The sequence below is a fragment of the Anopheles cruzii genome, chromosome 3 (genome assembly GCF_943734635.1).
Source record: "Anopheles cruzii chromosome 3, idAnoCruzAS_RS32_06, whole genome shotgun sequence".
Taxonomy (NCBI): domain Eukaryota; kingdom Metazoa; phylum Arthropoda; class Insecta; order Diptera; family Culicidae; genus Anopheles; species Anopheles cruzii.
In genome coordinates, this window is record NC_069145.1 from 30827393 (window position 1) to 30842695 (window position 15303).

Consider the following 15303-nt stretch of genomic DNA (forward strand, 5'->3'; position numbering starts at 1 on the left):
CACCGCACCGAAAGGAATATAATTAAAATATTTCAAAACAGAACGCGCAGAGAAAAGGTAAAAACCGGGAAAACGGCGCACACATTTTTCACAACACAAAATTGCTGAAACGAACAACGACACCGGATCCGGTGCAATTGCGCCACACGCCGCCCAATATCGGCTGGAAAAGGCTGGGACGGAGAGAGGAGTACCTCATCAAAAGCGCGTAAAACGCTAACACCGAGAGTAAGTGCGAGCGACAGAGACGGAAAATGAAACAGAGGGAGAGAGAGAGAACGGAACGGGGTGATAGCTTATCGATTTTGTTAATTTCAAGCGGTGGGTCGCAGTGGCCAGCACGTCGCGCCGCCCCACCACGACATGCTGACTAGTTTCCGGGGCCACCGCGCGCGCAAAACGGCGCACTAATGAAGGCTCACAGAGAGCGAGAGAGAGAGGGTCGTCCGGCAGAGGACATACACGACGGCACTACACAACCAACACACACCAACACACTAATCGGGCTTGGCGCTTGGGAGGACACACTCAGAACCGCGGACTTCCGGTCCACTCCGGGTGCTTAGCTAGCTGGTGGGGGGTGCGCCTCTCGTATTGGCCTCTCGCTCGCTCAGCTTGACTGCGAAGGACTTGTCGAGTCCGACAGCAGCAGCAGCAGCAGCAGGTCCTTACCGTGGTGTCAGAGAGCGATGAGAATGTAAATAGCGTGGCAACAGTGATTTGTTTCCACCGTGCGGGTGGCCTCCGCCTCCCGCCCTACTGGCCGCCCGTCGTGGCCTCATTCTGTCACCACCGTCCTTCCCCGCGCTTTGCCCCGTTCCTCGCCCCTTTCGAGTGTGAGCAACAGCGCCGCGCGCGTGGTTGGACCACTTTCTTGGTTTGTTACTTTTTCCTGTCCCGTAGCGTTTGTCGTGCCATTTTTGCGCCCCAAAATCAATGCTCTCTGTGGTGCCTGCGACGAGGTTGCTGTTTGGTAGTAACACTCGTTTGGACTTTTTCTTGTTTGTGTCGGACCACGGGACGACGGAGCGCCATTGCAGTTGCATAAATTATACTATCAAACGATCGGTCGCGATGGTGGCCCTGCTCTAATGCGCTCTGCCCGAGAGGCCAGGATGCTTTAGCGATGCCTTTTTCCGCCCGACGCGCGACGGATAAATGGCGTTGGACGCGGCGTCGCCGTCCGCGCGTTGCATCGTAATCAATCTTACTTTACCAAACATCACGTACCGGACCGCGGACGGAACCGAGATTTCTTCGCGTCCGCGTTTGCCGGTGGAACGCGCCCTCGGCACGATTTGGTTATTTTTGCCTTGGTTTGTGCGCTTGCAATAATATTTGCTCCCTTTTCACCGATGCACCCGGGGTTTCCGGGAATTTTCCCCCGAGAAAGGAGTAAAAAATCAATTTTCTACCGTCGGTGCGCGCTGGTCGGTGTGATCAAAGCAGCATTTCATTCAGCAGCCATCCCATTGACCATTCCGAACCCGCCCCCCGGGTGGGTTTGTGGAAAATCGTTTATTGGATTGGAATCGAGGCGGTGACGACGAAAAACAAACGCAACAAATTGAGAACCAAAAGAGGATATCGGGGACAATATGTGGCCAGAAACTCGGCTGGCCCCCCGGGTCGGGTGGGGCCGTTGCCACAAGGACAATTAAATTTCCTTCACTCGATCCGAAACGATATCGATTCGCCCCCAAAAAAGACCACTCCGCGCGGCTCCGTTCGCTGTGTGTGTGTGTGGCTGTGTGGTTTATTCTTTGATTTTCGTGCTCCGCAACCAAAAAAAAAGGAAGCAGATCGACAAACTCTGAGCCCCGTGCATCAACGAGAGAAAACGGAGAGAACAGGGCGGCTTCTCGCGGGGAAACAAAAAATACGCGGTGAGCGGTGCTGTGTGTGACCGAATGAAACCCAGTAATGAATCCTTTCACTACATCCATCCTCTTTTTTTTTGTAGGACGAGAAAATGACGCAAACTCCTCCACGGGCCACAGAGCAGAGCAGAAGGAGATGCTCACTCGACGATGTGGTGATCGACTAAATTGGATTGAAGAGAGAGCAAGAGAGAGCGCCCTCTGTCGGTGCCGAACTTTCGGGTGCATGATTTACAGGACAAAGATATCGGATCCCTTTGCCTTGGCGTGGCGGCGTGGAAATCGATTCCTTCCGAAACGAAACTCAACAAGAGTCCCGTTTCGTTCTCATCGCACGAACACAAAAATAATGCCTGTGCAGCAGCCAGCCTGAACACACGACGGGATACACGGGCGGCCACCGCGCGAAGGATACGAGATCCTTTCGAGCCATCACACACACTCACACACGCACGTGCGCGCGGGATAGAGTCGAATCTCCGCCGTCGAATCATCGGCGGGCGGACGACGATACAAAGGAGAGCAACACCGCACCAAGTGCACACGCTTCTCGAAGGACATGTTGTCTTCGCACCGCACTCGGAAGAAGGAGAAAGAGAGAGAGCACAAAGGACGCTAGTTCGTGTCCCGTTCGGTGCCACGGATGGCGCATATGGTGTCACACGGGCGCGAGAGAGATTGTTTGGCGTTGCTGCGCTGCGCGCACACGGAACAGGGACAACGATTTGCCCCAGACCGCACCGTGGAATGGAAGGCAAGACACGGAGCGCAGCGCGCACATGTTACCACAGGATGTTGTCCTCGCCGTACCATTACCCTCTCTCTCTCTTTTTCCTCTCCGGCCCGTGGCGGCCCTCGGACAGGTTTAAATTAGAATCGGCATCGATACGGCACGGAGGAAACGCTCAAAGGAGAATAGCTTCTGTTGCTGTAATTTGGCCGCGTGTGTGTGTTTTCCCTTTTTGGGCGCGTGTGCGTAATGCTCTCGGTCACTCTGTGTGTGGCTGTGTGTGTTTTGGATGCTGCGAAGGAAACGGCGGCGCTCTCTGTGGCCATCATCGTGGAAGACAAGCATATCGCGAACGAGACACGGTACTCGAAGTCGCAGTTTTCGGGGAATCACAATCGCGCGCGCTTGGTGGTGTCCCTTTTTTTCGGAGGGGAGCCCTAGAAAAGTAGTAAAATAATTAAACCGTGGAATCCGATGGTGGAATTTTACTAGCGAGAGGTTGTGTGTGCGTTATCGGAAAACTCCCAAAGTCTATTTTCTTGAAACGGTCCTCCAAGGAAAGCTAACCTCACGTGCACCACGTGCGTCAATGCGGACGGAGAAATTGTAAGGCAAACCGTTTCTGGAAGGGAAATCCGTTTGGTGCCCCCAATTGGCAGAGAAAATGCGTAGGATTTGTTTTCCGAAGAAGTTTTCGTGTATTGTCCCAAGAAGATATTGCGCGACAAAAGAGATTAGTCCGCTTCCTTGAGTGCAAGTTAAGAAGAGAATGAGAGGACACCTGTGTGTCGATGTGTGTGTGTGTGTGCAAGAGAGAGAGAGAGAGAGAGAGAGAGTGAGAGATCGAGAGCGAACTCATTAATCAATGAGAATGGGAATTTGTGAAAATTTAAATAAAATATGCGCCGAACGCCACCCCGTGTGTCGTCTGCCGGAGGGCGGCCCCGAGCTTTTGTCCGTGCGAATCGCGTGCCATATTATCAAAACAAACAATTTGCCCATTTTGTTGCGCAATTCCCCACGGCTCGGTGGGTTCTGCTACTAAATTCTTAGCACCCCCGCCAGCAGCCAGTCGCCTCACAGCCTTCTCAGCATGTCGTCCACGTCCTGTGGTTGTTTCATGCTTAGAGATTGATCCTTTCGTTGTTTAGTGAAGAAAAAAGAGAGCGCGAGTGAGAGAAAGGGAAAGAGAGCGAGAGCAAAGTTAATGTAAAAGTTTGGGCGGCGTCAACGCCTGCTCTGCTCTGTTGCTGCTGCTGCATAAGGCGGAAGTGCAGGTTGTGATCCGCCGACGGCCGGAAACAATACGCGGTGGGTCGGATGGCACGGGGGTGGAACGCAAACAGTTGCCAGCACCCACGTTTCGTGCATATTTATTGGGATGCCATTTTTTTTTTTGCAGAATGTTGCTCCTTGCTTCTCATGTGAGCGATAGATGCCGCGATAGATTGTACGCCAGCCGATGTTATGGCATTCAGGAGTAGCAGCAGGGAAGTGTGGGGCGCGAAAGAGAGCGAGGAGGAGTGAGTGAACGCGATGGCCCGAAAACAGAAGTCGCCTGCCCGGGAACATCCAGAGAGCAGCAGACGGCGTCGCACTTCACAACAGCATCCCGGAACAGAATCCGACACCGGAAGCGGAGCGACAACGAACGGGGTGGTGTGTGATGTAAAGATCGCGTGCGTGACAAAGGGCCCAACGGAGATTTGAGCGTGTTGTGGGGTGAAAATTCTCTTACTCTCCGTGCGAGAGAGGACACCCGCCCCAGGACCGAGAGCGGGAGAGCGATCGGAGAGGTCCTGCCGCGTGGGGGGAGGGCCGCACGGTCACAACAACACCACACGACGCGGGGACGCGCGTGGAATGCGCACTCGAATGTTTTGCTTCCGGTGAGAGGGTTTTCTACTTCTTTTACGCCGCAGCCTTACCGAGTCCGGCCGGCCACCGCCACCATCGGTTGTAATTATCCTTTTTATCACTCTGCTCTCACGAGAGCAAAAGCGGTGAGATAAACGGTGAGAGCGTTTTCCGCGATTTTTCGCTATCCGAGGGATCCACGGCGACGCGCTCTTGTAACTTACCATCGCTCGAAGGCGACGACTGGCTCGGGACTTCGTTCTCGATGCTGAACCCGTCAAGACGCGCGCGCGTTCTGGCCCGTCCGTCGTCAGGCTGTCCGTTTGCAGGCTGTTTAGTTTAGTTATTTTGTTCCTCAATCCTTCCACGGTACGCGGCACACTTGATTGTCGGAGGATATGGTGCCGCCTGCTACGACCGAGTGATACCTGCGGTGTACTGCTCAAACGACAAAGCGATGTCGTGTCGCCCTCGAGTGGCCTAAATGCCCACTTTTTGTGTCCACGATTTCGACCACAAAGTAGTGCCGGGCCGGGCCGCGAGATATGGCTTGCATTTTTTGGGTTCTAAAAATAAAATAGACGGTTTATGCTGATAATAAGAAGTGTGAGCTCTGGCGAAGGAGTAACGAGTGGGTTGCCGCCAATGGACCAAGTGAGTGCAAAAAGTGGCGGCTTCGAAACGAAACAATCGTCCGACGGCCCCCGGGCCCACCAGTGACTGTGCTATTTATTGCAAAATAAAACAAAAACCAAACCAAAAAAAAGGGTCATTACGATGCGTCACACTGTGCGTGTCTCACGCTCTCGACGATCTGTGTGTGTGTGGCACGGTGAAGCAGCAACAGTGATAGCGGCCAATTAGGCGCAAAACGGTTCAATTGGTATACTCCAAAGACTGTGCAAAAAGGTGGCCAAATCGCGTGAACGCGTGGTCAACTGTCACACGGTATCCACGAGAGGGCGGCGATATGTGGGCCAGAACGTTACTAGCGTGAGAGCGGATGGCGCTGCAAACAAAGGATTTTTTCACCCCTTCTTAGGGTCCCGGAAAAACGGATCTTTTCCTGCTTTTCCTGTTTTTCTTCTCCCCGCCATTCACGTTTCGTGCGCGACACCGAAGAGCGCGTGACTCTCTCTCACGTGCTCTCCTGGACCTGGAGTAGGAAGCAATTCTCGCCTTTTTGGCTTTGGTGTTAACAATAATGAACGGTCGCAAAAATCGCAAGATGATACGCGGCCCCACACCGGAACAGAGCCACAAAGCTTTACACATTTCCAAAACGGATATGCTCTTGATTAGCCGAACGAGCGAGAAGCGATTGCTTCACATCTCTAGAAGGCTGACAGCAACAACTCCGATGGATTCTCTCTCTTTCGGTTATATTGTTGCTGTTGCTTGCATTGAAGTGCATTGGATGCTGTGTCAGTTATTTTTCTTCCGCTGCCGCGCTGTCACGGCTTACTACTCTCCCGGCGCCTTTACTGTCGAAAGGTGCATTGGAAGCAGTTGCCAATCACACTACTACAGAGGTACAGTGCTGTGCGCACCAAAAAGTTTCATACACTCAACGACCCCTCGGCAGCAACAGTTCTTGGGGATGTGTTTCTTTTTTCTGTTCAATCCATTTTCCCGTTATTTGTGTCGCCCGGAGTACCTCTCCTTGCTATCGGGCGACACACACAGGACACACGGTAGTAGTAGTCGATTGGAAATGGTCACACCGTTACTGTACTCGACTCTCGAGCCCACTTTGATGTGTGGCTCCTGATCTCGTCGGTGACGTGAAACGCGCTTTCTTGTTTCCGCTTTCCAGTGCCAATGTGATGTTAACGTGTGTTGATAAAAAGTGTTCCTCAGTTAGAGTTACTGCGCTAGTATAATGCATATTATTAGTGTTGCGAGTGATAAGACGTGCGTGTTTTTGCAATGAATCAGAAGCACTGTGAGTTATCACCGACGCAACCGACGGTGGTGTATCACCTGGTAATGCACAACAGCGAGTGGCACGTCTCGTGAGCTCTCTCGGAAAAGCAAGTGATCCAAACAGTCACAGTGAGCAAAATGTGAGTGAGTGAAGCGTCTGTGTGCGTGTGCTTTCGTACGAAGAAAATAATAGAACTGCCTTTCGGTGCGCATCGTTTTCGTTCGCGGCGTGGTGAGGTGTCTCACGAGCGTCATACTGTTCCTGGAAGTCGTCTTTCGATCGCAATGAAAAGATGATATTCGGTAAAGCTCGTCGATTCGATCCCTAATGGGACCGTGGGATCGTGATCCTTTTCCTTTCCCGCACTCGTCCTTCGTCCCTTTCGTGTACCCTACGTTCGTTCAGATGACCCAACACCGATCGGTTTGCTAACCGGTTTCTCCCATTTCAGGTATTTTGTCTCCTCCGGGTCCATTTCTAACACCGAGCCCATCGCCGTCGATTCCTGCGAGCCCTCGGCTGCAACCGTCACCGTCACAGTCACCATTCTCGCAACAGGACATTCTGTTGGTGACTAACAGCACCATCGGTAATGTGACTCAGGAGCAAGTGAGTATTAGTAGTTTTGGCCAGTTTTGGGCGCCGAGTACGCGTTATTAAATCCCCGTCCTTTCCGCCGCAGGATCGCAAGACGGGTATAGTGGGACGACGCCAGTCATTCAGCCAACAGCAGTCCGGCGCCGCCCTCCAGCAACAGCATCAAGTGTTGAGCAACAGCGCCAGCCCCAATGCCGGAACCGTGGTGTACCGTCCAAGTCCGACGCAGTCCCCAGCCGGTGCCACGACGTTCAGCATCTCGACCACGCCTGGCAATGAGTTCAACACGACACTAGTCGGTTCGAATAACATTTCGCTCAATAAGGTCAGTAACAGCGGGGCCGTCCAGGCCGTACGCAAGGGTCTCACTCTGTCCCGTTTTCGCCCATCCCGCAACAGAAGGGCCGCAAATCGTCCACGGTCAGTGGGATCCAGCAGCAACAGAACCACCTTCACCATCAGTCACATGCAGGCCATGGACATGGAACATTGCCCGCCGCCAGTAGCCCGAAAGCGGCGAAAAAAGGAATGCAACAGTCGGCGCACCACCATCACCACCATCAGCACCACCACACGTCGTTCGTTGGCAGTCCCATTGCAAGCCCGAGTCCGATCGCGAGCCCGAACGGTCCGATACTGGTCGCGGCCGGCACTACCGTTGGCGGCGGCAACGGTATCGGCGGTGGTGGCGCCGGCGGCCCCAGCATCATCGTGGGAAGTGCGAGCAATCCCGGTGCTAACAATCCCGGTGCTCCGGCCCAACTGAGGCCACCGACACCGCAGCCTATCATACAGCAGGTAAGTGAATGATGATGAGGAGGACCTCTCCACCGAGGAGCTGATGATCGTCCACTAACTCTTGTTTCCTTTCCGCTCTTTGTGTGCGTTTCTAGTATCCTGTCATGAGCACCGGAAACCAGATAGTGCAAATATTTCAAGGTTCTCAGTTCATTACACAATCGCAACCGGCGACCACCGTACAGCAGCTTGCAGTACAGCAGCAACAACAACAGCACCAGCACCAGCAACAGCAACAACATCGACAGACGGCAACGATCGTGTCGCAGGCAAATGCTCAACAACAACAGCACCAAGCTCAGCAACAGCATATCCCGCTGCAACAGCTGCAAACGCTTCAGCAGCACCACCAACCTCACTCGCAGCAACAGTTTGTGCAGCACCAAATCATCACGGCCGTCCCCTCGGTCGCCCAAAGTGTTTTACCATCGTCGACGGCGACCGTCACTTCCAGCGGATTGGTGATCAGTTCCGCCGGCGTTCCATCGAATGCTCTCCAAACGTCACCCGGTGGCACACCGACGGGCGCTCCTGGCGGTGGTCTCAAGCTTCACGGCAAGGGTCCCCAACAGATCCTGCCCAAACCGCTCACATCGTCCGTTTCCCCGACGACGTTTCACGCGGCTCCCCAGCAAGTGTTTGTGTCGAGCTACAGCACCGCCCCGGTTCACTCGCTGGGCGGCGCTGGTATCGTGACGAAAGCGATCGTCTCGCAACCCAAAACCGTCACATCCGTCTCCCTCCCGACGGTCGTATCGCAGATCGCCGGCCAGCAGATATCTCAAGGACCGGGAGCAACTTTCACGACCACCGCACAACCACAGCAGCCCGGAACGCCCGGTGGACCGGCGACGGGCCAGATGGTGACCACAGGGACACCGCCATCCACGCCGGGTGGAACGGCGCAGGCGACGGCCGCGGCGGCTCAAAATGGTTCCATCATCCTGCCAACGGGTAACCTAAACGCACAACCGCTGCTCCTCAACCAGATGCCGGTGCTGGTGCAACAAAACACCCCGCAGGGGGTCCAACTAATCCTGCGTCCTCCCACGCCCCAACTGGCCACTCCGAGCCTGGTGATTCATAACACACGGCCCCAGCAGCTGCAGCAGCCGCAACCGCAGCAAGTGCTCCGGATACTGAACACGAACGGCACGATGCAGCTGGCCACTGCGCCGACGTTCATCGTGTCGTCACAGGGTAATCTGGTGCCACAGAACTTGTCCGGACTGAAGACGAACGGCGGCGTGACGGGACTGACGGCGGCGCAGCTGCAGCAGCTACAGAGTCAACCCCGTCAGGCGCAACAACTGACGGCCATCAACCAGCACCTGCTGAGTCAGGGTGTGGCGCAACTGCACGGTAACCTGCAGCTGAACGGCAACCTCGCCCAGATCCAGATGTCCAACGGGCTGAACGGACAGCTGTTGACAACGGCCTCCCTGCCGGCACAGTTCCAACAGGCGCAGGTCGGTGGGTTCAGTTTGCCGAATCAAAACATCAACCTGAACCAGCTGGGCGGCGTTAACCTGCAGTTGGCCACGGGCCCGGGTGGTACCACCTTTGTCTCGTCATCACCGAGCAACGCCGGTGCCGCAAGTGGACAGAATTCCAGCACAACCGGTGATTTAGTCGTAAGCGGACAAAGCATTCAATTCACCGGCTCCGGCCCGGGGAACGCCATCACCGTGAATGCCCAGGGTCAGCCGCAACAGCAGCAAACGGCGGCGGGTCAGCAAATATTGACCGGGCCCACCACGCTCGATGGACACTCGATGCAGACGGCACAGCTGATACCGACGGCCGATGGACTGAGGGGCACCTCGATCCTCACTACCGCTTCCGGTCAGCAGGTGATCATGACGGATAGCGGAACAAAGAGTCAACAGCAGCAGCACCAGCCGTTACCGCAAGCGCCCCATCTATACAATCCTGTCTCATCCAACACCCTCCAGCAGCAGCCCACGGTGTCTCCCGTATCCGTTCAACAACCGTCCCTGGGGGTCACGCGAATCGAGGTGGAGAAACCGAAAAAGGAACGGCGCCAGAAAAAGAAGCTAAAACCGGTCCAACAGCCCCCGGTCGCGACAGCGGCACCGATGATCGTGCAACAAACGGTGCCCATCAGCAGCCAGGCCGCGATCGTCACCACAACGTCCGGTTCCGGGGACCAGCGTCTTGCTTCACCAGTCTCACCACCACGATCGTCCACTTCACCGTACGCTAACACGCACACCTCGACGGGAAAGCTGGATCTGGCGAATCTGATGAAGATCTCCGGTATCGGCATCGAGGATGACGATTTTATGGACACCGACGAACCACCGCCGTTGGTGACACCGGCTCCTCCTACCAGCGCCATGCCCGGTGGCGGCGAATATCCTGCCACAAACATTGTGATACAACATGCCAGCGATACGACCAGTGCTACTACGAACACCGGGAAGGATCTGATGTCTCCGCCGCCAGCACCATCCCTACCGCCACCGGCACCGGCGCAGATCCACGCCGGGCCACAATCGCAAAACAATTCCGACATTATGATCACAATTCCGAGCGGAATCGGAAGTGCAGGTGCTGGTGCAACGGGGAACCTGGAATTCCCTTACACGATCTCCATCCCCGGCCTGGAGGGAACGCTGAATGCAACGCGAGCACAGAAACCGTCTTCTTCTTCTTCTTTGGCGGCCAACAGTTCCACCTCCGAGCAGCCTTCGTTCATGATCACGATCGATCCTTCGAACGATCCCAGCTCGGGCCAAGCGTCGTACACCGTGTCGCTGCCGCGTTTTGGTGCGGCCTCGAGCGAGGAGTCGAAGATCGTCAACGTGGCCACCGTCGCTCCGACTGCTAGCGTGCAAACGTCCAGTGCCTCCGCCGCCTCATCGCAAAACAATACGATCTGCGTGAACAGCCTGATGAACAATGTGCTCAACAACACGCAGGTCACGCCGACGCTGCAGAGTCAAATCAACGAGATCCAAAACCAGTTGATTGCCGAAACACAGCCCCATCTTGTCGGTGGCACGGTGACGACAGCGACTCACCAAGCAGTAACCGGCGGCTCCGTGCAGACGGCTTCGCTAACGGCAACGACACCGCCGGCCTCTATTGTGATCTCACCGAGCAGCGGGAATAAGCTGGCGGTCGTCTCCTCGAAGAAGAAGTCGACGGCAGCGGGCGGCGGAACAGGGGTGGCGGGTGCTAACGGTGGAAAGAAAAATGGCAAAAAGTTGGAGAAAACGTTTGATACGATCGCCACGACCGGCGCCGTTCCGACGCAGATTGGCAATATACAAATATCGCAGATCGATGCCACCGCAAGCAGCAAACCGACCAAGGCTGGAACCATCAACAACCAAATACAGATCACGCCTATCATCGACAGTAAAGTGGTGGCATCGCAAGGCAATGTCGGCAACGCCAATCCTCAGCTCATCAGCAGCACAGTAGGTGGCCAGTACACGCAATCGGCCCCTCCGCTGCAGCCAACGATCACAATTCAGAGCAGCCCATTGCAACCCGCACAGCCGCAGCACAAAAACACTATGTTGGCCACTATGAGCGGCAATGGTGGTGGAAACCATCTTCAGCAACAATCCATTCCAACATCTTCGGTCCAATCGTCCTCAACGATGGGCGGTAGTGTCGTCTTCACGACCCAGCAACAGCCAACGGTAGTCGCGCCTTCGACGCCAACCGTGCAACTTAATCAGCCTTCCATCACGGCAACACCGACCGGGGCCACCCTGGTGGCGGCGCCCCAACCTCCCCAGGTGCAGGCCACATCAGCCCAGGGCATTCTTTCACAGCTAACGGGAGCCCTGAGCCTGTCGCTGGCCGAGAATGGCCATCTCATACTGAAGCACGATGTCAATCAGCCACAAACGACGGAGTCGCAAATGATCCTGCAGGCGATACTGTCCGGTGCGCTCGGAAACATTACGCTCGTGAATGAACCTTCCAAACCTCCGGTCAGCGCTAATGCGGCCACAATCGCTCCGATCCAACCGGTCCAGCAACAGCAACACGCTTCGGTTGTTCAGCAACAACCATCGGTAGCAACGCAGCAAAGTGGACATCAGATTGTACTAACGGCGCCAGTCGCACCTTCATCCCACGGCAAAACAGTGGCCACCGTGAGTGGACAGCAGCAGAAAGCACCATCAACGACCGTTCAAACCACGCAGCAACAACAGTTGCAGCAGCAGCAGACACAACTGCACCAGCAACAGTTGCAACATCAGCAGCAACTTCAGCTACAACAACAGCAGCAGCAACAACAGCAACAGCAGCAACATCAACAGCAGCAGCAACACTTGCAACAACTTCATCAACAGCAACAGCTACAGCAACAACAACAGCTGCAGCAACAGCAACAGTTTATACAGCAACAAAATAATGCTACAATGCTGCCTGTCTACACGTCGCAGTCTGCAACAGCTGGGCAACAGACGATGGTGCAGTCATCGGTGGGTGCCAATAGTCAACCGAATGTGGTCCAATCGCATCAACACCATCCAGCGCAGCATCAACCGATGGCACAGGCACTGAAAGAGGTACGCAAAACTGAAACGATACTCGAACCGTCGCTCGTAAGTCAACGGCAAATTACACAACCTCCACCGTCTCATTCACTTCAGCAATCGGCGCAGCAACAACCCGTACCAACGACCGTGGTGGTGAACCCGAACACACCGAAGCTCGTGGAACTGCCGAAAGTTGGGCCGAACCAGCAGCTGTTTTCGATGAACACGCTCACGAATCAAATAACGCAGCTTAGCCCTGGCCAAACCACGGCAGCCCTGGGCCCAATGGAGCGCGTACTTATCGTTCCGACCGGCATCAACGCTCAGCAGTTGGCCCAGTGTTTGATGCAAGGACAGATCCACTTCAACAACATCGGCCAGGTGACACAGTCCAGCGAACCCAGACCAACGCCGACGCTGTCCCAATCGCAACCACCAGCACTGTTGTCATCAACGGCGGCCACGAAAGGAGCTTCCGCGACGATGCAACACCAAGCGCAGTCCGTCAAGAGCCAGCAGCAGCTTATTACCGGCAACCACACCGGTGGAGCGATGGTCGGCCCGAAAGTGATGGTTCACAACAGCGTTAGCATTACGGCGACCCAGAATAGCACGACGGCGGCATCGGTTGTGAAAGAAAAACCGAAGAGGAATCGCTCCAAAAAGCAGGACAAAGTCCTACCGACGTCTGCAGTGGCCGCTCCGAAGGCCGCCGTCGTGAAGGTGAACTCGGTTTCAAGTGGCCTGCCACCGAGCGTTGTGCTGCAGCCGGGTCAACACGCGCAACCAATCCTGGCGGAGGATGGCACGAAAATTGGGACAAAAATTGTGGGCACCGTGAACCCGAACAACTTCGTCACGAACCATCAGCAACATTCGACTCAGCATCATCTGCCCGCAATAAACTCGACCCCCTCACAGCCTCTCGTTGCCCAGGTGCATCCTCAGCAGCATCAGATCAACAAAAAACCTGTCCCAACTCCCACGATCACGAAAGGATCAACAACGGTGACGGCAATCAGTGGAACTCCAGGTGGCGGCGGCGGCATAGGAGGTATCATGAACAACGTGAGTGCCTCAGGGACGCTGAAGAAGGTTCGCACCAATACGCACCTGCAACACAGCCATCAGACGTCGATATCTCCACAGCAGCAGCAGCAGCAACAACAGCAGCCGATGCCGCCACTGGTGAGCGTTAATTCAGCCATCCCGGGCACACCGTCGACCGTGACCGGAACGCCTACCGTAGTGCCGCGTGTTCAAACCATTCAACTGACACCGCAGAAGCAGCAACATCTGAAGAACGTTCAGCAGCAGATTCAGCAGCTGTCGACAAAGTTGCAGAACAAAAATTTGCTCTCGTCCCTCATGATACCGGCCGAGTTCGATCCGTCGAACCCGATCCACAGTAAGCCACTTCCGACGATCAAAAACATCCAGACGATGACGGACAGTGAAATCTACCAGGCGCTCCACCGACTGTTTATGGAGCAGCAGAAGATTCTGTCGAGCGGAAAGATCATCCCCACGTTGCCGGCTAGTCACGCGTTTGCCTCCTCGCAGCCTCCACCACCGCCAACACCGATCGTGGAGCTAAAGCAGCCGCAACAGGCCATCATATCGCCCATCACGGTGACACCGACCAATGCTCCTCACACACCGACGGCAGTGGGAAAGCAGCATCACGAGCTGCTATTACCGATCTCATCGTCCGCTGCTCAGCATTCCTCGATGTCGATCACGATCACGACCAGCACCGTGCCGATCCAGGCCGTGGGCGGGAGTAAGATCGCCGGAGGTGCCGTGCACGCTGCTACTAAACAAACGACGACGATCATTCCGATCACCTCGAGCAATCTGCAACCGCCACCACCACCTGTTTCCATCCATCAGCAGCTGCAGACGGGAAAACCACCTCTCGCTACGCTCAGCAGCAACCCCGTCATTAGCAACAACACCAACATACCTAACCTGAAGCTTCATTCCACGGCCGGTAACACGATCGTTCAGCAGCAGCAGCATCAACACCATCTGGTTGTGAATAGTAAAAGCATTGCACTTCCGTCTGCTGGAGCTACTTCCGTAGCCGCAGGTCAACCGCAACCGACCACAAATGTTGTTATGCCACCATTGCACACGCTAGTTCCGCAAACCCCAGCTTCCCAGACGATGATGAGCGTCAATAAACTGGACCCTAGCGGCCCGGGATCCGCTGCGCTAGTGAACCATCCGCAGCTCGTACATCAGCTTCCTTCGACGCCTCCGCCAGCTGCCCCATCGCTCCTTTCGGCACACAATCGCTCAAACACACCCGTTCCACCGCCGCTCGTAGCTACGGCACTGCCTGCGGGAAGTCAGCTGAAGACGCTTACCGGCGCCTCCACGGGCGCTGGTACAGCGGGTTCGTCGATCGTGATCGTTGGAGGATCGCATGCCATTCTCAGCGGTTCCACGCAAATGTTGGCGCAAACAGCGGTGAGATTGCAGCAGCAACAGCAACAACAGCAAAATATTGGTGGCCTCGTGCTGTCCTCGCCAGCGGTCACCGCGTCGTGTCCTTTACCGGCGACCAATGCTTCGATCACCATCACCACTACAGCCTCGTCCTCTTCGTCTGTGATACCGCCGCCACCGCTTGTAACGGCCACCAACAACTACGCCAACAGCAACAGTCATCCTGCGCCGCCAGCTCCATCTTTGGTGCCGACTGTTGTTGTTACCGCAGGAGTTGTTGCTCCAGCAACGCCCGTCGCAACCGCAACGACGACAACGCCGGTTGCGGCGACGCTCCCAACAACGACAACCACCGCCAATGCTCTCTCATCGGCGGTCGTAGCCGCTTCCGCGCTCAGCAACTCCTCCAACGGACCACCGGCGGTAATTATTGCAGCACCGGCGGGAACGTCGCCGTCCACACCGATGACCTACATCACGACCAACGTTCCGAACAGTCCCGCCGTCAAAGTACCGCGTGCAAGTTTGTGA

At 55.5% G+C, this 15303-nt stretch overlaps 1 protein-coding gene across 1 annotated transcript in view; it reads left to right on the forward strand.

Annotated features, from left to right (window-relative positions):
• The window catches only part of LOC128272462 (mucin-5AC), a 36672-nt gene that overhangs the window by 17249 nt on the left and 4120 nt on the right, over positions 1–15303 (forward strand). The window contains exons 2-5 of the mRNA XM_053010277.1: positions 6846–7003; positions 7077–7316; positions 7391–7789; positions 7885–15299. Coding sequence (XP_052866237.1) covers positions 6846–7003; positions 7077–7316; positions 7391–7789; positions 7885–15299 — 8212 coding nt within the window. The remainder of the gene's footprint in view (positions 1–6845; positions 7004–7076; positions 7317–7390; positions 7790–7884; positions 15300–15303) is intronic.